The following is a 24,494-nucleotide window of genomic DNA, read 5'->3' on the forward strand; positions in this document are numbered from 1 at the left end:
CCATTGCCATCAGCGGTCCATTCTAGATGTCGATGCTCTTGCTGCATCCAGTTTGAACTAGACATTAGACGGTCTTGAATACAAGATTCGAGCATTCGACTATGACCTCTGTTACACGGCACGCTTTACATCGAAGTTATAACATCGATGTTATGAAACTGGCCAATCATAGCTATTCCTCTGAAGAATAGAATGACTGTGATTGGGCAGTTACATAACATCGATGTCATAATTTCGGCGTAAAGCGTGCCGTGTAAACGTAGTATATGAAGGGAGGGCTCCGATTGCACACATCGCATATTGCACACATGTATCGCTGATTGGCCAATTTAAAAATAAAATAATCTCATTGGCAAAACAGTGAAAAATTACTAGGCACCAGTTGAGTGGTGTGTACAATCAGAACTGTAGGCAAACGGGATCCTCCCGTATATGAATACCGGCAACTCCAATCAACTCCACCAACTCTCATCAACTCCGATTAACCTAATCGGTCGATTAAGTGTCAACCGTGATTGGTCAGTTCCAATGTAACAATCGACCGATTAGGTTAATCAGAGTTGGTGAGACCGGCCCTACAAGTCCCCAGTCTACATACTTCTTTGTCTATGACTGGCACGAGACGTTCATACACGTATCTTGTTCGATAATTTCGTGGAATTTATTTATAAAAACTGATATTTTTTTCTCCATGGAGAATAAACTGCAATTTGGTGGTTATCCTGCTGAATACGATCCTGTGAAACATGGGCCATATGATCCTGCACGCTATTATGGAAAACGTTAGTTCGTTTATAGCATCACATAAGTACTTCTTTTGCTTGGCACAATTAATAATATTATGTAATAATAACCCCTTTCTTTATGCAGCTGACACTCCTTACTTGGATTTGAAGCTCAAAGAAGTTCCTGGCTGGTTTGCAAGACGGCAAAAAAGTCCACAGGCACTTATAGGAGTGTTTTCACGAGGTACTTGCACACGAGAAAGAAACCATTTTATTAGCCAAAAATTACATAACTTTGATATGACATTCAGAAAACAGTGCCTAACTTATGTAAAAATACCTTGTCATAATGTTACTCGGTTCATTTTGTAGCGTTTTGGCGTTGGCAACATAAGTACGTACAGCCTAAACGAACTGGCATAGCTCCCTTCTTTCAAGTTGTAGTTGCTTCTATGTTCGTGTTTTATGTAATGAATTATCAAAAGCTACGTAAGTATTACTCAAATAATTAATTCTATTTTTAATGCAACTGTAAATTTAATGTTTTGTTTTTTTTTTTCATTTTAGGTCACCATAAGCTTTACAAATATCACTAATTGTGCTTGATTAATGATAGTGTCTGTATTTAGACACTTCCATAGATGATAGGAATAAAAGCGATTATCCTTCAATTGTTCATGAAAGGTATTCAATTGTTTAGAATGCATTTGAATAAATATTCATAGTATGTATAAAAATACATAATTTGTATTTGCTATATTAATTCCTAATATAAAATGTTAATTAAAGCAGTTAAAAATTATTTGTGCTAATCTTATATCTTAAAAACTATGATATTGAAAAATTTATAAATTATAAACAACAATAACATACAATGAATCAGTTTACAAACGAATAACTGTTCTAAACATTTTTAGGGAAGACTGTAGTATACTCTACTATAAAAATTAGAGAAATAATTCTGTTTTAAATAAAATATAGATAATTTATATATAATTGTGTGTAGGCATATATATATATATATATATATAATCTTACATATTTAGATGAACTTGTGTAATAAAATATAATTGACAATATAGAATAGAGAGTGATTTTTGTGAACTACAAGTGATAAACAAATTGTTAACGGATCTGAAGTAATATAATAGTAAAAACAAAAAAAAATGATAAAATTGAAGACAGAATGAGCAACATATAAATTTATACACTTTAATTTATTAAGATATCAAATTCATCCATAGAAGATAAATTGAAATTTAATACAATCTAAAGTATGGAACATTTCAACTTGGTCTTCTTCGGCTATTTTAGGATCACAATAAAAATTTTTAATAAATTTATAAAAATAAATAACAAAACAAATGATAAATATACAATGGGCTCTCAGTGACTAACTAATAGTTAAACAAAGAAACGAGCTAATGAGAGTGCAGTTTACAATGCGCCAATTGATAATGACTTTTTACAATTTATTCATCAAAATGTACTTACATGACAATTTTTTCGAACGTTTCGGCTTTTTGCGTCATCAGCGAAATAATTAAATGTTGGAAAGAACATAGGAACAAATTAACGAAATCATCCAAGGTTAGACAATATAACATCGTAAATAAATAATATTAACAATAAATCTTGATTAAGTCAGTGAGTAATCAGCTTAGATTGTTAGATCCTGGAACTGTTTCATCGTTTCGAAAAAAAAACCGATATGCATAATTATTTTTAAACACATTTATTCTGATTATCTATTGAAATTAGATATACATATATATATTTGTTTTTATATTTTTTGTTGAAAGAATAAAACATGTTATGTTCGTGTTTTCGTCTTACGCGCAACATGTATAATACACACACACACACACACACACACATCTTCAAACGCGTCATAGATATGCAACAGTATGGCATGTTCAAGGTATACAAGCTGACTAATAAAAAAAAATGAAGTGATAAAACATAGTAGTTTATAATTACTATTGCGTCAACATCGCGACTGTCTTTTAAGGTCAACCCGAACTCGCGATAATGCTAGAATTCTTTCTTTTTTGCATTTTTTAAATAAAATGGTTCTATTACTAAAATATTACATGTTGTTTTTTTAATGGGCCTTATTCTTTCAATAGATTTTTAGACATCTGCAATTCATACGTTTATATCTAATGAAAAATAAGCGCACAATATTTAAAAATATTTTTTATATTTAGTACATTATTAATAATAAATCCAAATAGCATAGAGAATCCAAAAAGAATTCTTTTTTCATTCCCGATCTTACAAAATGAATTCTTTTTCTATCCCACTTCTGTTCTAAAAGTATTCCTAAGGATACCAAAATAATTCACTTTTGTCACCAAATGTGAGTTCTTTTTCGGATCCAAAAGATACTCTTTTTTTCCATCTTATAATTAGTATGGGATTCTTTTAGAAAGAATTATTACGAATGTTAGCTAATAGAGATGTTAGCTAATAATCTATCAAGGGCTTATGTATATACTTTAATACTTTAATTATTAAATATTTTTTTATATACATAAATAGTGTGTAATATAAAATATGTATTATACGTTTTATATAATATTAGTCATTTTTCAAAAAAATAGTTTGTGAAATATTTGTCAGAAACAGATCAACTATCTTGAACAAAAAATAGAAAAGATATATTAAAAATAATAAGAATTTTTTGAAAAATGTTTATTTACTTTTAGTATAAATCAAAGCCTTGAAAAAGACAGATCGAAGTAGAAACCGATCCAACCGATAAATAAAAATCTGGCAGCGTATTGACAGCGAAAATGGAGAATTGTGTTTTACATAATTATGTATGGCTTTATAGATTTAAGGTTTATTGGTTTAGGGTTTATGGATGTATGGTTTATGGGTTTAGAGAGGATTCTGTTTTATTTGCTGGATCGATTCTTATTTTCATCACTCTACACATAACTGACAAAAAGTACCTAATATTTATTTAAAAATAGTTATAACTTCATTATATCGACCTTTGAACTCCAATATCTCGGAACCTGTAGATTTTAGAACCACGTGCTCATTGAGACTTTTGATCAGGATACCATAAGCTACCATACTAAATTTTCAGCCATTTTGACCGAAAGTACTTTCCCATAAGAAAACTGGCGGGGTCCTTTAACGTATGTAATGTTATGAAATTAAATTCAAATTGTATAACTTAAAATTATATTAAATTTCATGAAATTTTTAATAGTGTAGTTAAAAAAATTAAATATTAAATTATAAGTGAAATCTTTTTATAAAAGTTTCAAAAAAATGATGTCTGGATTAAAGCAAATAACGCCAATATCAAGTTCATCATCTACAACATCAGCGATCATTGTCAAGGTATATTCACACAAACTTGCATAGCCGCATAAACGTATGCATAAAGAATATTATCCAATCACATTTTATGTACGACTTTAAAAGAGAACTGCAATTGGATAATTTTCTTTATGCATATGTTTACGCGGCTATGCAAGTTTGTGTGGATATACCCTAAACCGTTGACCCAATAATGCATAAACTGTGGCAAACTGCGCAAAGAGCAAACAATTTTCGTCCTACTCGCGCATCGAAGACACATATACTGACGCGTACTGACGCGTATTCGAACGATTATTGAACGGAGAGGATGGCGATTAGCTGATCGGTAGGTGACATGCGCACTGCCGACCAATCGGAGTGAAACCAGGGGACAAAACTCAGGTTCCCCAGCAATATGGCTGTCAGTATAAATTTGATGCTTGTAACATGAGTTTCTCTCCAAGAAATTTGACAAGCGTAAGCGTAGTTTCGCATTACGCGCGGCATGATGTGATTTTCGTATGTCCGGCAATGCGGAAGTGGCAACGCGGATCGGTTGAAGCCGAAACAAGACTGCCAAAACAATTTTTGAGAAAGCAGGTATGCGATCCATTGACATTGGTTCCTCGGTCTATTGGTCGTTCCTTGACGACCGATCACTTCGTTATATCCATATTGCACTCGGACCGACGCGCCATGATTTTATCCACGATCCTTCCACATTCGCGAGTTATTCGCAAGATACGATCGCTCGGAATATCGCTGACGTACCATCGCCGTCACCACTGTCATCACTGTCATCATCATCACCACCGTTACCACCAAGACGTCCAGCAAGCATTTAGCAGCGCATCCTCATTTCTCTTCGTCTCGTCATCGCTGCTTTATTCTCCGTTTTTCTTTTCTCCAGACTAATCGTGTCCAAACGTCCCTGCTATTTGTAACCATTGATTATCATTTATCTTATTACCGCAACTTTACTCTTCTGCTCGAAGATAATCTTCAGAATGCCAGAAGGAAGTTTGCCCAGAGTATCGTACAATTAAATACACAATTTTGTCTATATAAGAATTAGAGAATCTCTCAACAGTTCTCTTTCGAGTATTTCTAAAAGCTAGTGATAGCACCGTCAATTTATACTCGAATCAATTCTATACATATATATGTAGGAATATTGTAAAAAATTTTATTAGATATTTTTATAGGTAAATAAGCTTTAATCGTTTGTGATTGTTTGATTTCAGATATTCAAGAGTCGTTTATTGAGCAATATACTTTATCATCATGACGTCAAGGTATATACATAAAGTATTATACAATATACTTTGAAAATATATAATAGTAATATATAAATGTAACCGTATTAGTTATATATTATGAGAGATACATTATATATAAACAAGTAAATATTTTAAAAAATTTATTTTTTATTAGTAATTTATATTATATTGGATGTATTTTAATTTTTAGATTGGACAGATTATTCATATTGTTGGAGACTGGAACAAACGCAGTTACCAAGAGAGCAGCTGCGCAACAATTGGGAGAAGCACAGAGATTACATCCTCATGATCTACATCACTTATTAGCAAGAGTCTCTACCTTATTAAAATCTTCACAATGGGATACTCGAATATCGGCTGCCCATGCTGTACAAGCTATACTTGCTCAAGTTCCTCCTTGGAACCCACAACCAATTAAGAAGGAAGTTTCTGCAGGTAATATTAATACATAATAAAGAATGGCTCAACAAATTTAAATAAAAGAAATAACAATAAGAATAGCTACAAGCCAAATCAAATAAAATTTAAATATAATGTAAATATAATACAATTGACATTAAACATAAAAATAAAACAAAATCAAAATATATATCTATCAACATAAATATATATTCTGTCGATTGTATACAATATTATTAGGACATAAACATTGAAGGTCTAATTTTAATTATTTTCCGACCTAAACATCGAAGTTTTAATTTTAATTATTTTCTGTATTACTTATATCAGTCTTTTCAGTCAACCGCTATTAATATACACATTAGTTTAAATTTTGTTTGATTTGGCTCGTAGCTATTCTTATTGTTATTTCTTGTATTTTAATATTAATACATTGTTAATTAATTTTTATACCTTTAATAAGAATTTTTGAAAGTTTCAATTATATCATGTATGAGTGTTTTGAATTAATAGATGAATCTAAAGTGAAACGCAAGCCTTCCACTACCAGATTGAATTTAGAGTCTTTTGATATGAGCAGAGTTCTAGCTCGTAGTTCACATCTTACTGGATCTGAGGGCAGTGAGTACGACTTGACTGTATCAGAGGGAGAACAATTGTCACTTCCCAATCAGCAAGAAAAATTAGCTGCAAAGTTAGGTTTTCATCCACGTTTGATGGGTGTTGACGATTTATTTACTGTTGAGGATTTGGCTCTAGTACAGGCGCCATGTATAACACAAACTGCTACACCTGTTGATGACTCTGAAGGATTGATGAGCAGAAGAGAAATGAATAGAGCGAAACGCAAAGTATTTTCAAACTTTTATATTTAACTATTTATAATTAACGTTTTCTTTAAATTATTGCAGTTTATGTCAGCAAGTGTTGAAAACTTATAATATTCAGGATTGCTTTACATGCTTCATGTTTTATTTATAAAGTTCATGATAAAGATATTAATTATTTATATCTTAATAATAGGCTCGTCAATCAGTATCGAAACAACGATCGCGCGAACCGGATGACTATCGCGCTAATGATGACAATTTAAATTCAATGAATGTTCAATCTCCAATTGGTGAACCAGCAACCAAAAAAATTATATTAGAGGACACAATCTCATCAGACACTGGATCAAAATGCAACATATCTAACGAGCAAGTAAATGGAGTACCAGATAGTACTGGATGCTGGCCAGATTCAATCGTAGATTGGCCTTTAGAATCTTTTGCGGAAAGTCTTTGTCAGGATTTATTTAGTCAAAAATGGGAAGTGCGTCATGGAGCAGCAACAGCTTTACGAGAACTCATAAGACTTCATGGTAAAGGTACGCAAGTCTATAATAAATATAGTTCCCTCAATGTTAACTGCTAAACACTAAATGTGCTTGAATACACAGGAGCAGGCAAGTCTACAGATCAAACTCCAGAAGAAATGCAAGAAAGCCATTATGAATGGGTGATCGATGCCGCCTTACGATTATTGTGTGTATTAGGGCTTGATCGATTTGGAGATTTCGTATCTGATCAAGTTGTTGCTCCAGTACGAGAAACATGTGCTCAAGCATTAGGATCGCTCTTCCTATTAGTACCTGGTGGTCCAAATACCAAAGATACAAATGGTGTTTTTCCTGGAATATTTTCTGTAATTCTCAAACTGTTGGAACATAATGAATGGGAAGCGAGACACGGTGCATTTCTTGCTTTAAAATATTTATTGGCCGTACGAGACGATCTGTTAGACGAGGTATTGCCACAAGTGTTTCCTGCTATCATGCAAGGATTATCCGATCCTGTCGATGACGTAGGTGCAGCTGCTGCAAGTGCACTTATACCAGTAGCACACGCTCTTCCGCGATTATTAAAATCAACAGAATTAGAAACTATCGTAATACGTCTTTGGCAATTATTAAAAGAACAAGATGACTTGGCTGCAGCTTGTAACACTTTTATGGGTCTCTTGGCTGCGATACTTTCATTACCAGCGGCACATGCTTGTTTAACGCCCCAGCCATTATCGCAGGTAATGCAACAATATCTTTATTCTTTCGGTAAAGGGATACAGATATTTAAATATTTTTTAATAATGGTTGAACAATATTTAGGTATTACCACGTTTATGGCCATTTCTCAGCCATTCAAGTTCAAGTGTACGTAAAGCCACAATGGTTGAACAATGTTTATTTAGGTATTACCACGTTTATGGCCATTTCTCAGCCATTCAAGTTCAAGTGTACGTAAAGCCACATTACAAACATTGCAAACTTTAACTGGAAACGATAGCAATTATAGCGAAAATAAGAAGGAACGATGGGGTGAAGGTGGTGGATTAGTTTTACAGGAAACATTGAGGCATGTGGTTCAGTGTGTGTTAATTGAGCATATTAGCACGATACAAGATGTGGCCGAACGTGTCTGGGAAAATCTAGTCGTGCAGAGTGATCTCGAATTATTGTTACATGCGGCGTGCCCTCATGTCAGTACATGGCTATGCCTTGCCATGCAACCAGAACATGTGCCATTCAACCCAAATTTGTTGATGACAGTCGCTAGTTCTATTAAGGGCACAAAGAATAATCAAATGGTCGCCTACTGCGACGGACAATTGGATATTAATAGCGGAAACAGTAATATTAATGCAAATGCGAAATCGTTATCTGAATTGAAAATGTATATTGGTGGGATTGAAACAGTAGCGCTGAATATACGAAAAGCAAACGTGATACAGGCTCGTTGTAGAGCGTCTCGTATGTTAGGATTATTGTCGCACTACGTTGTGCAACCTGCACCAGGTGTCATTTATCCACCAGACGTGCCTAGTCCAGCGCTTTGTTATGCTAAAGTGCTATTGGCACATCTTAATTCGCGATCGGCGCTGCAACGTACTGTTGTGGGGCTTACAATGTCTAGTTGGGCGATTGTAGATCCATTGAGAATACCCACAATACCAGACATACTCAGGTATAAAACATACTTTTATGAAAAGTATTTCATGTATATATTTCATGTATCTATATTAATGAAAAAAAATTTCTTTTTTAGCGACAGATTATTGGCTTGTTTAAATGAATGCATGTACTATGATGAGATTGCAGCTTCCTTCACTCGACTGCTGCACGAAAGTCACGATTACATCGCAACTTTAAAACATTATAAATTAATGATATCATTTGAAATAGATTCATCCAGCGTGATGACTCTTGATCAGATCGCTGCACTGGCTAAGAGAAGACTTCCCGCCATTTGCACTGTTGGAACAAATGCAGGAGGAACTGAAAATATTAGTAGTTGTTCAATATCTTCTAGATTGAAACCTAAATTGATGGATAGCTTAGAGGAAAGAAGGCGAGCATTGGACATCGGAGCGACTACGATGGCAGCACAACAACAATCATTGCATGTTATGTCAATGGCCGCGCTCGCTGGTGCCGCTACGATGTTGCATATCCTTCCTCAATCTCCTCAACCACTTAATCCATTAGTAAAACCGTTAATGGAAGCTATAAAACGCGAGGAAAATGAGGAACTGCAAAAATTGGCTGCAAAACATTTGTCTCATCTAATCGAGCTTTGTATCGATAGAAAACCATCTCCGAATGCAAAGGTTTGTATATAAAGTACATAAAATCATAAGGAATAAAAACAAATACGACATAAAGTATCTCAAAACTATTAAATAATTTTTTCCTCGCATTTCCTTCCCCTATGCTACAAGGTGTTACCAAATATTCACTTGTTACAGATTTCTACCAATCTATGTACATTCCTATGTTCTGACCTCGAATTTACACCACGGGTATGTTGCGACACTGAAATTTATGATGGAATACTCACTTTGAATAATAGACAAAAACATGCTGAAAGAATAGCATACAATCGTGGTGCAGGTAGCGGACTCGGCAGCGGTAGAGGTCCTGGTAGACCACCAACGACTGAGATTCCCCTTGAGGAATTACTCGCTTGTGAAGAACCAGAAGCCAAAGCTGCTAGAACACGTCGTCGCGGAGCTACATTTGCATTAACAGCTATAGGTATATACTAGCAATATTTAGAAAAAAAGGATCATTTCTTAATCAAAATTAATTAATGTTCAATTAAATGCAATTCTCTCTGACCTGATAAAAAAAGAAATGAGATATAAGGGAATCGATTAAATTCCAATTAATTAATTGCGTATAACTAATTTTAATGAGAATACCCTGTAATAGTCTATGTAATATATATGTAAAATTTGTGTTTAAAATATTTTCATATTTTTGAAGCTACTCTCTTCGGTGCTCAATTACCTGATCGCTTACCTCAACTGTGGAATTTGATTTTACCGAACACACTAAAAGATGTAACCAAACAAGATAATATACAAGAGGATGAAGGAAATCTATTAATTGTCGGTCTACAAGTATTAGAAATAATGGCGCCAAGTTTGGATAAGTCTTTGTTACCGCCTGTGTTAGAGGTTTTACCACGTTTATGCAGTCTACTAACGCATTCATACAAAGCTGTTAGACACATGACCTCACGATGTATAGCTACATTAGCTACTCTAGATACAGAGAAAGTAATTTTAAGCTTTATCAGATACATATTGATGATAACAATAGACATAACAATGTAGAACAAAAGATTAAAAAGTTTTTTATTTATTTATTTTTTTTTTAGACAATGGTACACATATTACGCAGTGTTATACCACTCTTGGATACAACTGGCAGTGAGAAGAGATGTTCTTCAGGCATAGTAGCACCGAACAAAGTCGATTCCGTACGCCAAGGAGCTGCGGAAGCTCTAACTTGCACTGTCGAAAGCTTAGGCGTACATGTGGTGCCATATGCAGTACTCTTTATGGTACCTTTATTGGGACGTATGAGCGATCAAAATCAATCTGTAAGACTAGTTTGTAGCGCAACTTTCGCTACACTCGTACAACTGTTACCGCTAGATCCTGGCGCAATTGCAGATCCACCAGATCTAGTGTAAGTTATTCGTGCGAGATTATACATATAATTTTTAGTAATATGCGTGATTGGTGTATACAATAATATTCCTGAAAAAGAAAAAAAAACAGATGACAACACAACACAATCATTAAATGTCACATTAATGATTATACCTGCTAATGTCGTCACAATATTATCGTTTTTTGAAATAGTGAATTCATGGATTAAGCACAAATTATAAAATTTAAATAATAATGACTGCGTTTCGTTATTCACACATACATACACGCGTGCGCGCACACACTCACTGCGATTACTGAAAATCTATAATTCGCATTACATATACTATAGATTTTCAGTACTCGTAGTGAATAACGAAACAGCTATTAAGACGATTCTTTAGTAAATCGAGTTACCATAAAAATGTCTAATTTTTTTATATAATGAAGTTGAAGTACTGAAATTGACGTGTGCAAAATTTTATGGTAGGTTAATGATGAAATAAGAAAGAAAAAAAATGTTGAAGATGTAATCTTTCACGTATTACTTAGTGACAGATAAGGCTCGCAGACGCTTCTTTGATTAACTGCACACAAGATATACACATAGTTTTAATATTTTAAATTATGTAGATATTTGTAGTTTTGAGCAGGCCCTGGTGAGGCACCTAAATTTTTAGCACTTTACTAAAAAACCACTTTAATTAACACAGCTTAAAAGATAGTAAATACATAGCTTTACTGACCAATCGTACATATTATTGAAAGCTCACATGGCATTTGAATTCAGTGTTCCTTATGTAATATATGTACAGGCAAGAAAAGGCACAAGAGAGAAAGTTCTTGGATCAACTTCTAAACCCTCATAATATTCCTGATACGGAGCTACCGATTTCTGTAGCCGCAGAATTACGTTCGTATCAACAACAAGGCTTAAATTGGCTCAATTTTCTGAATCGTTATCATCTTCACGGAGTATTATGTGATGATATGGGACTTGGAAAAACATTACAAACGCTTTGTATCTTAGCATTGGACCATCATCGCAATCCACAGGCACCGACTAGTCTAGTTGTATGCCCGCCAACTCTAACCGGTCATTGGGTATATGAGGCTGAGAAATTCTTCAAAGTAAAGGATTTGTCAGTTATTCAATATGCCGGCACGCCACAAGATCGCGAGAAATTGCGTCTTCGAGTACCACATCACAGGCTCGTAGTTGCGAGTTATGATATTGTACGAAAAGACATTGAATTCTTCGAAGCGCAACAATGGAATTATTGTGTGCTTGATGAAGGCCATGTAATAAAAAACGGCAAAACGAAAAGCGCCAAAGCTATGAAGCGATTGTATGCTAATCACAGGCTTATATTGTCCGGCACACCTGTACAGAACGATGTACTCGAATTGTGGTCTCTTTTCGATTTTTTGATGCCAGGCTTCCTCGGCAGTGAGAAACAATTTGCCGCTAAATATTCCCGTCCTATTTTGGCCTGCAGAGAGTCGAAGGCAGGACCGAAAGAACAAGAGGCTGGAGCTTTAGCTATGGAGGCTCTTCACAGACAGGTAATTTGTGTTCCCCATCCCCCCCTCCCCCCCACTTATTTTTATTAAAGTTCCTTAGTTTAAGTTCTATCATGGTGATTCATTACTGTAATCAATTATAGGTATTGCCGTTCTTACTGAGACGAAACAAGGAAGACGTGCTGCAAGATTTACCACCCAAAATCACACAAGATTATTACTGCGATTTATCGCCTTTGCAACGCATACTTTATGAGGATTTCCGCACTCGTCATTCCGCTCTCACTAACAATTCCTCGTCTTCTAACGATTCTCAAAGTAACGTGTTCGAAGCGCTACGATATTTGCGTAACGTGTGCAATCATCCAAAATTGGTGTTAAGTCAAGGGCATCCATTGTATCGAACAGTATGTACTAAAAAACAAATATTTAAAAAATGTATTAAAAAATTATTTAAAGAAAAAAATATGTGTGCGTATATGTATGTTTGTGTGTAATTTTGTTTTACAGTCTTACGTTTTTCAATTTTTTTCATTAAGTTTATGAAATCTATTGTAATAAATTTTATCCTATATAATTTTTCTATAATATTTCCAGGTGTGTGATATGTTGAAGCAGCAACAAAGCACTTTGGCAGAAATCGAGCACGGCGCTAAGTTACTTGCATTGAAACAATTGCTATTAGATTGTGGTATCGGGCAACAGCAACAGCAGCAAACTCGCAATTCCTCCGTCGCTGTGAATCTTACCGCAGAAAGCGCTCATTCCCAGGAACAGCAACTAGTAAGCCAGCATCGTGCTCTAATTTTCTGCCAATTGAAGGCAATGTTGGACATTGTGGAGGAAGATCTACTTCGCACGCATCTGCCGACAGTAACATATCTTCGTCTAGATGGCAGTGTGCCGGCGACGCACAGACATTCTGTCGTAACGCGTTTCAATGCTGATCCATCGATAGACGTTCTTTTGTTAACCACTCAAGTCGGTGGTCTTGGATTAAACTTGACGGGAGCAGATACGGTCATATTCGTGGAGCACGATTGGAACCCTATGAAAGATCTCCAAGCAATGGATCGCGCGCACCGTATAGGACAAAAGAAAGTAGTCAACGTATACCGCTTGATTACTAGATCGACAGTGGAGGAAAAGATCATGGGACTACAAAAATTCAAACTTCTCACTGCAAATACAATAATATCGACAGAAAATGCTTCTTTGGAAACCATGGCTACTGACCAAGTAATTTAACAATTAACATTTAATATCAAACTATCGAAACTTGCGTGATGTAAAATCAATATGATTTCCTTAGTTGTTGGATCTGTTCTCGTTGGATAACGGAAAGGAGAAAAGGATGGATCATCAAGAGGACACTATTTCGTCGAAACTTCCTGGCCTACCGGGTATTAGCCGTTCTGTGCTAGATATCCTACCTGAACTCTGGGAACAGCAGCAATACGACGACGAATATGATCTCGACTCATTTTTGTCTACTCTGAAGGCTGATAGCCAGTAAGCTTACCAGTACCTTGATAAATCATTCAATATAGATTTAGAGCTCGGTAAGTTTTTTATGTAGCTCAAAGCTGGCACATGATATCGAATGAAAAATATTGTAGAAATCGGATCCAGTTGTTAACTCTTGGTTGCGTATAGTTTGGTAATAGTTTAGCATATCTCAATGGCCAAAAGCGATCTTTATATAATTTACGTAATAATAAAAATTACGTAATAAACGCTTAATTAAGAGTTAACAAGTCTAGCTCTGTTGCAATAGAAGAAATCATTCAGTCTTACAATAAGAAAAATGACATCAGCGTACCTAAACTCAATCTATATGATAGTAAGTAAGGATAAATTAAGGTATCTGCGTAAGGTAAACGTGTGTTTTGTTTAGTTGTAATAATTTATAAAAATGCCGATACAATTACAATTCCGCATTTGTACCAAATGACGTCATGGTGCATAATTATTTATAATGTATATTGTACTAGTCTTTTTTTCTATATTATCATGCCGAATTAGCAAACAACAATACCAGTTGCTTCATATTTGCTATCTACGTGCATTCTCCGTTAATAGGAAAATCATATTCTTCATTAGAAAACATTACACGGAACAATCTTAATGACAAATTGATAAGATTTGTAACTTTTGACTGAAAGTGTACAAAATCACATCAATTTGCTATAAAAACTTTTCAATGATTCAAGATATCGGCACTAACGGAGTATGGAATAGCTCTATAGATTTTGCACTGTCGCACATAAGATTTTAATTCATAATTTTGATTTATTTTCTGAAACCATATTACCCGCTGCGAATATATTATGTGGATCCAAGTGCGCTTTAGTCGCTCGATAAAGAGAAACACCCGCTTCCCCAACAGCTTCGGGATAAAACGACGCACGTATTTTCCCTACTCCATGGTGATGAGAGAGCGAGCCACCATTGGCGAGTATTTCCTCTCGCGCTGCATGCTCAATGGCCTCATAAGTTTCCACAGGATTCTCCATATTTGAGTAGTTAATTGCCAAGTAAAAATACACGCAACAACCCGCGTCATATGTCTGCGTGACGCGACAGGAAATAAAATATTTACGGATACCGCGCACCTTGCAATCTCTGGCCACGCGAGACTTTACATTTCTGCATAGTGATAATGCACGATTCCAAGAAACGGAAGTCTCGAACGATTCTGCTAATACATTAAACTCGATTGCAAGGTCACGGATGTACGCTATCACGAATGTTAGCATGTAACCTCGTTCACCGTTCGCTTCGCCTGCCGGTATGCCACAGTATTTATCAGCTATCTTGTAAATTTTTCGTTCCTGAGCCGCAATGTCCTCTGCCACATCACCCTCCATTAATAGCGTGGCCACGCATATCTGATCCCATCGGAAACCTTTTATTCTAGTGATGTACATATGTTTTAGTCCTTGCAGAATCAAACCGCCCCAACCAGACTCCGGGCGTAGAGTTTGCCCCATTTGGAACTGCTCGTTGTCCATTAAGCGTATGCTAGCAGGTTGACACCGTTCCTTCGCAATCTATAGATACATTCATAACAGAATTACATTCTTTTATTGATCTTATACGAGATAGATCGTATTCCTTTACTGTGTACATGAAAACAGACCTACATACAATAGCTGTCTTTCGTCGGCTTTCTTTTGTCATAATATTTGTATTAGGCAAGTGTTAACAAAGGAGCACGGTCCTTACCGGTTGGCTTAATGTAAGTGTCAACATAAAGCATACGCACCTCTCGCAATGCATAAACGCCGCTCAGAAAATGCGGGAATACAATACTGCCGTATTTCACCATTCGCGGTAAAGGTCGTATCTTTAATACAATCTCCGTGATAATTCCTAACGTTCCCTCGCTGCCGAGTATTACATGATCAAAATCCGGGCCACAAGATACGCGAGGTACCAGATTACCTCTTTCTAAAGTGATAACAGGATCCTCTGTTCTTCCAGTAACCATTCGCAATCGCACGACCAAATCTTCAATGTTGCCGTATGTGTTCTTTTTCATACCGCTTGCCCTAGTCGCCACCCATCCACCTAAACTATTCGAGACAAGCTATTTTCAGCTTCTGTACATTCGAAATTTTGTTTCTTACATTTGAAGAAAAAATTTTAAATATTGATTTTATTATTCAGGACTAAGTTATAGATAATAAAAATTTTTGAAGTTTGTTAGATATATATACATAAATATATATTTTTGTTAATTTAATTTAAATTTTCAAAAATATTGATATATACATTCCGTATTTTGAATTGAAGTTACAATCATGTCTTATATCTTGAGAAGTGTTGTAATATTATTTAACTTTAATCAAATATGATATTCAATTATCTTTTTTGTGTTTTGGTATCCATAGGTTATATGATCTGACACAGGATCTCTTGTATTTTGTGCTTTACACAAAATCGAGTTATATTTTACAAATAGTACTTAGCCCTGAATCATTGAAGTATATACACGTTTATATAAATAACAAAATGTTGACTACGTGCTATAGGTTTTCTGGTGCGATAACAAATATTATGAATGAATACAAAAGTAAAGTAAGCTTTATTGTATGTACGTGGCGATATTTTATAGCAATTTATAATGTGGAGAAAAATGAGTTTTGTTTGCTTTTCATGCTATACATTTAAAATAACTTGCACTCTAAGCTGAAAAATTAATATTGAGTTTTGTAAGAAACGTAATCAGTAAAAGTACGTTTTATCATCACAAATGTTATCACATACCAATTATTGCATATGTATAAATGTTATATGTAGCATGTTATATAACAAACGTTATATGTATAAGCACCTGCTTCTTTCCACCATGATGTACCTGGTGTTCAAAATAAAGCGTTACAAATTTTTATCTCGAAAACACGGCATTATCGAGAAAAATTGTTCAGACAAAAATTATAAGGTTCAAAAAGGTTCTATTTACTAATCTTATCAGTTTAACCTTGAGTATCGTCGCCAAGATCAGATCAAGGTCACATCGATTTTTTTTAATAGAACATCCTACTTTTATTTCCAGAATCTAATAGCTGATATCAAGAGCTTTTCAAAACACTTGTAAGAAAAAATTTTTTATTAAGTACTTTTTTAGTATACGATACTTGAAAGTTACAGTACCGCCGGTATTAACATTACCCAAGGTGTCTGGAATCAATAGTAGGGTGTTTCATTAAAAAAAAATCGACACGACCTTGACGTGACCTGACAACGCTACCCAAAGTCAAACTAATAAGATTAATAAATAGATCTTTTTGAACCCCATAACTTTTGTCTGAACAATTTTTCTCAATAATACTGTGTTTCCGAGATAAAAATTTGTAACACTTTATTTTAAACATCCGATAGAATACATACATATACAGAATGTCTCAGAATGACCACCAAATATTTTATGTACTAACGGATTAAACTGAGTCGAAAAGTCCTCTACCATTTTGCAATTTTCACAATAGTTGACAAGATATTAATTATTAAAGATTGCCAAATATTAGTTTTTATTTCTGGAGTAAAAAATAGGGGTTTCCATTTAAAATAACCAGTTATAACAATTGTTTGGCAGATGATCAATATTAACGTGGTCAAACGAAGCACTTCTAGTTGATTTGTTAATTTTCAAGCCCCATAACTTGTAACATACTCAATGAAAAATATTTTATTATAGTGTTTTAAAAAGGTCTTGATGTTTCAGTTATATGAATATAAAATAAAAAATTAGGATTTTCTCACTTAAAAAATTTTAGATAACATTGATTTTAAGGACATCTCTAGATCAACCAAAGTCACCACTTTCTTTCCCCCGAGTAACTGAGCAACTTTTATATAAAACATTTTTCCGTATCTTTTATATTTTTCGAGATATTTCAATGTATTACTTAAGATGATTTAGAGTGGGTATAAATAAAAAGAGTGACGCCAATTAACCGGAAGTCGCCATTTGGTGTCTTACATCTGGAGTATCTATATAACGTAATTCCTCGTCTTAATTTCTTCTTTCTTTAACGTTGTCTTCTTTCTAACTAATAGTAAAGACACTTAATGGCGAAGCCAATCAGCATTAGGCACATGCATTGGCGCCATTCTCTTTATACTCACTTTAAGATGACTCACTCTGTATACGGCTGTTTAATAACAAAAAGTAAAACTCTCGCATAGGATAGAGTGAATTAAACTGAGTTGAAAAGTCCTCTACTATTTTACAATTTTTGCAATAGTTAACAAGATATTAATTACTAAAAATCGTTGAATATTGGTTTTTAATAATTTTTTACTCGAGTACTATCAAAAAACTCTTTACAGAAAAACAGCAAGTGACAAAAATTGTTTATTTTCTTCTCATAGAGTTCTGAGAATTTTTTCAGAATTTTTTAGCACCGCATTTTCTCATGTTGGAAAAATAATTGCCAATAAGAAAATGCAGTACTAAAAAAGTTGATAAAAAAAAAGTTGCTCCTTCGCTATTTTTCTGTAAAGTTGATAGTACTAGAGTAAAAAATTATCGAAAACTAATATTTGGTGATTTTTAGTAATTGATATCTTGTTAATTATTGCGAAAATTGTAAAATGGTAGAGGACTTTTTGACTCAGTTTAATCCGCTCTATCCCTATTACGCAAGTTTTATCGTTACTTATCAAACACTATATATATATATATATACATATATATATGCAATAAATGTTTATTGTTTACTAATGTCATCATGCAATATGCTGCAAGTTAGTACTAATTGATTATTATTCATCGCATGTAATCTAAACAGCTTTTTTTATTTAATTATTGTGATTTTACGTCTAAATGTGTGTTTTGTACCGCCTCTCTTCAAAGTATCTATTATTACACTCATCTTTATCATATTATGTATCTTAATAAATAAAATTAATTTTGTACGAAATTACAATTTTAATGCATTTTATGAATTCAAATTAAAAAAAAAACAATATATTTATATTTTGAGCACGAATCGTTTCCATGTTAGTCAAGATTAACGCAAAAAAAAAAAATAATTAGAAATAGTTTATATTCAATATTAAAGTTCGCAATTTAAGTATATAGAAAACGGAAGAAATTCGTCAATAAAATTAAATTTTGTACTGAGAGTATTTACTTTAATGCAATATATACCTCAATGTATCGCATACAAAGACTCGACTTTGTAAATACTCTAATCAGAAATTATATTTTGCGTACCTGGAGAATTCGTAAGAATCGGGCTCGTGGCCACATGTGAATCCTTCAGTGCGAAGCAACCGTTCCAGATCTTGACCAATAATGCCCGATTCACAGCATATCAACAAATTGTCCCTATCTATCCACAATATTCGATTCATTTGCGATGTGTCTAATGAAATTATCGTTCGACGTTCATCCGGAGGACAACACGCTGCACGGCTAACACTGGTTCCACCACCGAAAGGTATGCAAACGACTCCATAACATGCACACATATTGACAATCTTAACAACGTCCTCGTGGCACTCTATAAGTATGAATATTAATAGATATTACTAGACGGTAAAGAAGTTTTTTCACGGAATGAAGAAAAAATAAAAAACTAAACTCATCCATAAAATATACAAAGTAATTATACAAAACGCGAAATGTTGTTTTCTCAGAAGCTTGTTAAAAACGTTTATAATTTACAAATTATTAGCAGCGATGTTTTTTACGACTTCTTTTATACTTTAAGACAAAATGGAGAGAGAGAGAGAGAGAGAATGTGTGTGTGTGTGTCTGGGTTCATCAGGAAAAGTCCCTATTTTTTAAATTAAATCATGTTTTTTTTTATGTAAGCGAATTCGACTCGTTATACATATGTAATAGTACAAGATCGAAAAATAAATTCTATTTTATTTTATAAAATACTTCATATGTTATTTTAATATATTCTGTTATGAAATAAAAGTCTCGTCAATTGACTAAGGCTATGTTCCAAAACTTACACAATTGCTTATTTAAAAAATTTTGCAGCCATATCTTTTTAAAGCAACTATGTGTTTTCTTTACACCAGTTGATTCATCTCATTATTCTATTCATAAATGTATTAAGGTACGATTATTAAAAAATTATTAATTTACGAGTTATTTAACATTTTATGTCAATATGTGTTAATATTTTTCGATACTTTTACCTTAATACTTTTGTACGCAAATTAACTAGAGACATCATATTATGTAAAACAAATCCATTTTAAAAAAAGGAGTTGAAATCTCTGAAGTCAGATACTTTCTAAGAAAAAATAATATGTTTGTCAAAAAGTAAAATTTTCGAATTTAAAACTGTGTAACCAGTAAGGCAATCAGATACTTTCTAAGATCTTCGCATTGTTTTTTGAAAAATTTTCGTATTGCTTTTAAAAAATTAAGAGTCCTGTACTTCTTGTTGTTTAAAATTTGTTAAGTCATTCTTATGAACACGTTCTCTCTACACCACCTCTCTGAGCAATATTATCTCATTATTAAATATTCTTTGAAGACCAGTGTTGTATATATGTACATTTTAACAGGTATGATCAAACTTCGCTTATTTATTGCAGTTTTTATGACAATGATCGAAAAATATCAACTTACTAGGCCATAGGACAATATCCGGTATCCTTTTGAAAGAGCTATGCTTCAAAAGATAAATTTCTCGCAATGTATGACCGTGTGCTCGAAACAGACGATCGACACCATCGGTAGAATAATCGATCATCAGTTTCTTGATCACTTCCAACAATTCTGCAGAAAGAATTGGTTCTGGAAAATGCTTCGGTAAATTTTGGAACGCGCACTTCATATCCCATGTTACATCAAAAACTGTTTCACACCATTTTGTGAAATATGGCAGTTCCTGGTTTCCAATGGGATATCTAAAAAAAAAATATAAATATAAAATTAATAAATTATTGTTTTGCGTAATACGAGCGAATCCACACGTAAAATTAATACCGTTTACACATAGGAAACTGACGTCTGCGTAGCATATATTCTTACAAATTTACAGAATTGGGAAGCGTTACTTTTTTCGCTAAGTATAAGCGTATTCAGACCTATGACGGTCAAAGCTAGATTTTTTTTGCCTAAATAATTCCCAGTAAATTATCTATATCCTATATATGTACATGCATATCATATTTTTGTAGTTATTCAAACTGCGCGCCGAAATTTTTCCGGATTTTATCTAACGCAATTAAACTACTGCAATAATATCACAAGTTAAATTAAATTAACAATGTGCTGAAAACCTTAAATAAATTTATTGCGAAAAATATTACCTCTGCCGGGACTTGAACCTGGATCTCTTGTATTCCTTACGAGCGTCCTAAGCCATTAGACCACCGAGACCTTAGTAATATTCTTCGCAATAATCAGTATATGTAAGAACAATAACGCTTTTTTGCAGGCAGCGTGTATAACCAAATATAAATATAAGTATAAATTTATTTAAGGTTTTCAGCACATTGTCAATTTAATTTAACTTGTGATATTATTGCAGTAGTTTAACCCTTTGGCCTACAACCACGAGTGAGACTCGTAGTAAGGAATTTTATCCAGAAACAATAAGCACGAATCAGACTCCTTACCACGAGTCTCACTCGTTTTCATAATAAACATGACGTTGCTAAGGTTGTGCTAAGATTGGAAAACTCAACTTTTCTAACCTTAGCATAACCTTAGCGTTTAGATATAAAAAACTGCAATGTCATTATGAAATTGTTTATTATGAAAAGTAATGGAAAAAGTAACGCTTCCGAACTCTGCAAATTTAAACGCTGTATTAAGAAACCGCTATCATTGGAAATCAGATATTTATACAGGATGTCCGATGAGATTTCTACCAAACACTTTTTGTAGATAGAGCGGACTAAACTAAGTTGAAAAGTCCTCTACTATTTTGTAACTTTCGCAATAGTTAACGAGATATTAATTACTAAAAATTGTCGAAAATTGATTTTCAATATTTTTTTACTCAAATACTATCAACTTTACAGAAAAACTGCAAGAGACAAAAATTGTTTATTTTTTTCTCATAGAGCTCTTAAAGTATTAAGACTTATCTGTATCTTACGCAAAAAACTAAGCCACTTTGATAATGAAATTCTTATCATTCCATTATCATAATATCATAGGATTACAACATGAAGACACTGTAGTGTCTTGGCGCTAAACCACGTGCAGCGTTGATAATTATTTCATCATGATAAACAAGTTTGTGAATTCTAAATTTCAAAATTATAATTTTAAAAAAATTATCTGGGAAAAAATGTTACATGGACATATTTTATATATAATTATATATAATTGTATATAAAATATGTTAATTTTTTGTATAATTATACAGGGTGAATTAGAGTTGTTGAACCAGCATTTTACCCTATGAGAAAATTATCGACTGTACACCTAATTATGGACTTAACTCCAAGCGCGAAAACATGTTGGATCAACAATTCAGCTATAGCGATATAGATCGAATGCGTGGACATGCATCGTGCGAATTGCTGATCCAACATGTTTTCGCGCTTGGAGTTAAATCCATAATTAGGTGTACAGTCGATAATTTTCTCATAAGGTAAAACGCTGGTTTAATGACACTGATTCATCCTATATATGATAATTTTTTCCCGGGTAGGAATTAGTAATTTAAATTTATAATTAAATTGTACTTTATAATGATTAAAATTTTGATTTTTTATTAACTTGTAGAATGTGTCATCATTAAAACATCTCAGTTTATTATTTACGTTATATCTTACATATGTAATGTTCTATTAATGTAGGGTGACCAAATGCAATGTACGTGAAGTAGGACTTGCAATGCAATGCAATTGCTCAATACACTAAAAAGAAAGAGAACAAAGAATAAAATAGAAGCAGACATTGTTTATCTGAAATTCGGTATTATTTTATATTCTCCTTTTAAACTTCTTTCAAATTAATTTAAACAATACGAGCAAAACAACTTTATATAAAGAGTACGGATGGTCACCCTATATTAATGTAATAAACAAAATTGTGAAAAATTCTATAATTAACATATTTTTGAAATAATTATATTATTAATGTGAATAAGAATAATATTCTGTGTTTTCTTCTTTTTGAGATTTTAGGAATTTACGCAAGACAAGGTCCCCTTTGAATTCCCTGGCGAAAGTCTCACTCAAGAAGTGTAAATAAAAGGTGCATAACATGCACATAAGATATCGCAATATGCGTTAACGATACGTAAATGGATAAATATAACTAGTTAGACATGGAAAACGAGACAAGAGGATTTCAACATTCAATGTGTACACTTTAGCAAGCTAAAAATTTCTCAGCGTTATAAATATTATTGAAATCTTTAAGTATATAGTGATGAATAATTAAGTAAATTATTAAAATCGAGTAAAGAATTTTATATTAAATATTATAATAAATAGATCAAAACAAAGAGATCACAAAATAATTACTTAAAAAATTGAGAATCGAAAATTATTCCTAATTTAATCAATAAAAATCAAAGATCGCATAAAATATGTATGACTTACGAGTCGAATAAAACACATTTCCTATATTTGGTTTTTTTTACGTTCTTTATCACGTAGCTTCTTGTGACATCCTTCAATAAATAAAAATATATCTCTAATTCTTTATAATAATAATAAATTCTTATGCGTTATCGTTTAAATCATAAAATTCGTCTAATTGTAAGTAGCCCTATTGTAAGTAGACTACTGCACACGTTTAAGTAAATTTGTCAAGTATATATGACAAAAGATGCATAGTTATTCTGACTTACGTAAGTGACTGGAGCGAATATGAAAATTCATTCGATTTAAGTACTTGCGCTAAACTGACTTGCAGAAGTAAAAACCGTGTGTACGTTGTAGCATACTCAGAGTCCTACATATTATAAAAACCTTCTAAAATCTAATCAATTTGTTTGTTCGCGTATTGCTTGCACTTAGCATCTTCATCTTCTGTTTCTTTTCAACGCCTGAATATTTATCTCATTTAAAATGCAAAAATTTGTGGGGATTTTAAGCAACGCGAACAAACCTTCGAGTTTAAATTGCGTTATGGTGGAGCTGCAAATACCTATTCGCACAAGCACGCTTATGCAAGTTTATTAGAACTGTAGATAACGAGATAACACAATTGCACAATTATCGTAAATACAGTAAGTGTACATACGTTCTGGCAAACTTGCACAAGTATACTTGACAAGCTACTTGAACGTGTATAACCGGTCTAATGATTACTAATTATTTATATAAATCAATTCTTTCTATTTAATTATAATTAGTTAATGATTCAAATGGAACTATTAATTATTATAATTAAAAAACAATTAAAATTCCTTATATTCAAATTATTAATAAATAAAATACAATTAAAGGCTAATAGAAATCATCAAGAAATCACCATTGAAAATGATGATAAACAATCTTAGTTTATTTACAGGTTGAAATAATTATAAATTTATTTCAGATCTAACGTATAAGAGACTCTTAATTGCAGTGATGGTGGATTTACCTAGTGCATACGGTTTTTCTAAGATCCACAAGCTGGATTATCCCCTCAGAGTCATCGTCTATTGACAATCTTTTTATATGTTAGCTACTTTTTTACACACGATAATTATTGAAAGCATTCCAATGGCATATAGCCATATTAAAAATATCTTGATTTAATTAAGAAACTCAATAATAAACGATTTGACAATGATATGATTTTGATTTCACTGAATGTTTCCTCGAAAACTGA

At 33.2% G+C, this 24,494-nt stretch overlaps 3 protein-coding genes across 3 annotated transcripts in view; 2 read left to right on the plus strand and 1 right to left on the minus strand.

Moving 5' to 3' along the window:
* The first annotated feature begins 580 nt into the window (after nucleotides 1-580).
* ATPsynF (ATP synthase, subunit F) lies at nucleotides 581-1,425 on the plus strand. Its single transcript, XM_018514092.1, has 4 exons — nucleotides 581-782; nucleotides 871-969; nucleotides 1,098-1,214; nucleotides 1,293-1,425. Exons 1-4 carry the CDS (start codon nucleotides 692-694, stop codon nucleotides 1,319-1,321), a joined length of 336 nt encoding a protein of 111 aa, XP_018369594.1. The 5' UTR covers nucleotides 581-691; the 3' UTR covers nucleotides 1,322-1,425.
* A 3,058-nt stretch (nucleotides 1,426-4,483) lies between these two features.
* Nucleotides 4,484-14,180, plus strand: Hel89B (histone acetyltransferase 1). The gene is made up of 15 exons (XM_018514132.1): nucleotides 4,484-4,646; nucleotides 5,291-5,341; nucleotides 5,517-5,764; nucleotides 6,242-6,579; nucleotides 6,752-7,097; nucleotides 7,170-7,792; nucleotides 7,958-8,730; nucleotides 8,812-9,373; nucleotides 9,512-9,800; nucleotides 10,032-10,327; nucleotides 10,429-10,742; nucleotides 11,521-12,271; nucleotides 12,373-12,636; nucleotides 12,827-13,468; nucleotides 13,542-14,180. The coding sequence occupies exons 2-15, from the start codon at nucleotides 5,331-5,333 to the stop codon at nucleotides 13,743-13,745; spliced, it is 5,661 nt and encodes a 1,886-aa protein (XP_018369634.1). The 5' UTR covers nucleotides 4,484-4,646; nucleotides 5,291-5,330; the 3' UTR covers nucleotides 13,746-14,180.
* The window catches only part of Agps (alkyldihydroxyacetonephosphate synthase), a 16,936-nt gene continuing 6,563 nt past the window's right edge, over nucleotides 14,122-24,494 (minus strand). Inside the window, exons 3-6 of the mRNA XM_018514130.1 lie at nucleotides 20,337-20,617; nucleotides 18,957-19,245; nucleotides 15,498-15,807; nucleotides 14,122-15,282 (exon numbers count right to left, since the gene is read on the minus strand). Coding sequence (XP_018369632.1) covers nucleotides 14,509-15,282; nucleotides 15,498-15,807; nucleotides 18,957-19,245; nucleotides 20,337-20,617 — 1,654 coding nt within the window. The 3' untranslated portion in view covers nucleotides 14,122-14,508. The remainder of the gene's footprint in view (nucleotides 15,283-15,497; nucleotides 15,808-18,956; nucleotides 19,246-20,336; nucleotides 20,618-24,494) is intronic.

The sequence above is a fragment of the Trachymyrmex cornetzi genome, unplaced genomic scaffold (genome assembly GCF_001594075.2).
Source record: "Trachymyrmex cornetzi isolate Tcor2-1 unplaced genomic scaffold, Tcor1.1 scaffold488, whole genome shotgun sequence".
In the NCBI taxonomy this organism is placed as follows: domain Eukaryota; kingdom Metazoa; phylum Arthropoda; class Insecta; order Hymenoptera; family Formicidae; genus Trachymyrmex; species Trachymyrmex cornetzi.

What these genes read in the sequence shown, in the direction of transcription:
- ATPsynF (XM_018514092.1), top strand. Translation starts at nt 692, where the DNA reads ATGGAGAATAAACTGCAATTTGGTGGTTATCCTGCTGAATACGATCCT. An exon ending in TATAGGAGTGTTTTCACGAG is followed by an intron (nt 970 to 1,097) that starts GTACTTGCACAC and finishes TTCATTTTGTAG; the next exon opens with CGTTTTGGCGTTGGCAACAT. An exon ending in AATGAATTATCAAAAGCTAC is followed by an intron (nt 1,215 to 1,292) that starts GTAAGTATTACT and finishes TTTTCATTTTAG; the next exon opens with GTCACCATAAGCTTTACAAA.
- Hel89B (XM_018514132.1), top strand. An exon ending in AACCATCTCCGAATGCAAAG is followed by an intron (nt 9,374 to 9,511) that starts GTTTGTATATAA and finishes CACTTGTTACAG; the next exon opens with ATTTCTACCAATCTATGTAC. An exon ending in GCAGATCCACCAGATCTAGT is followed by an intron (nt 10,743 to 11,520) that starts GTAAGTTATTCG and finishes ATATATGTACAG; the next exon opens with GCAAGAAAAGGCACAAGAGA.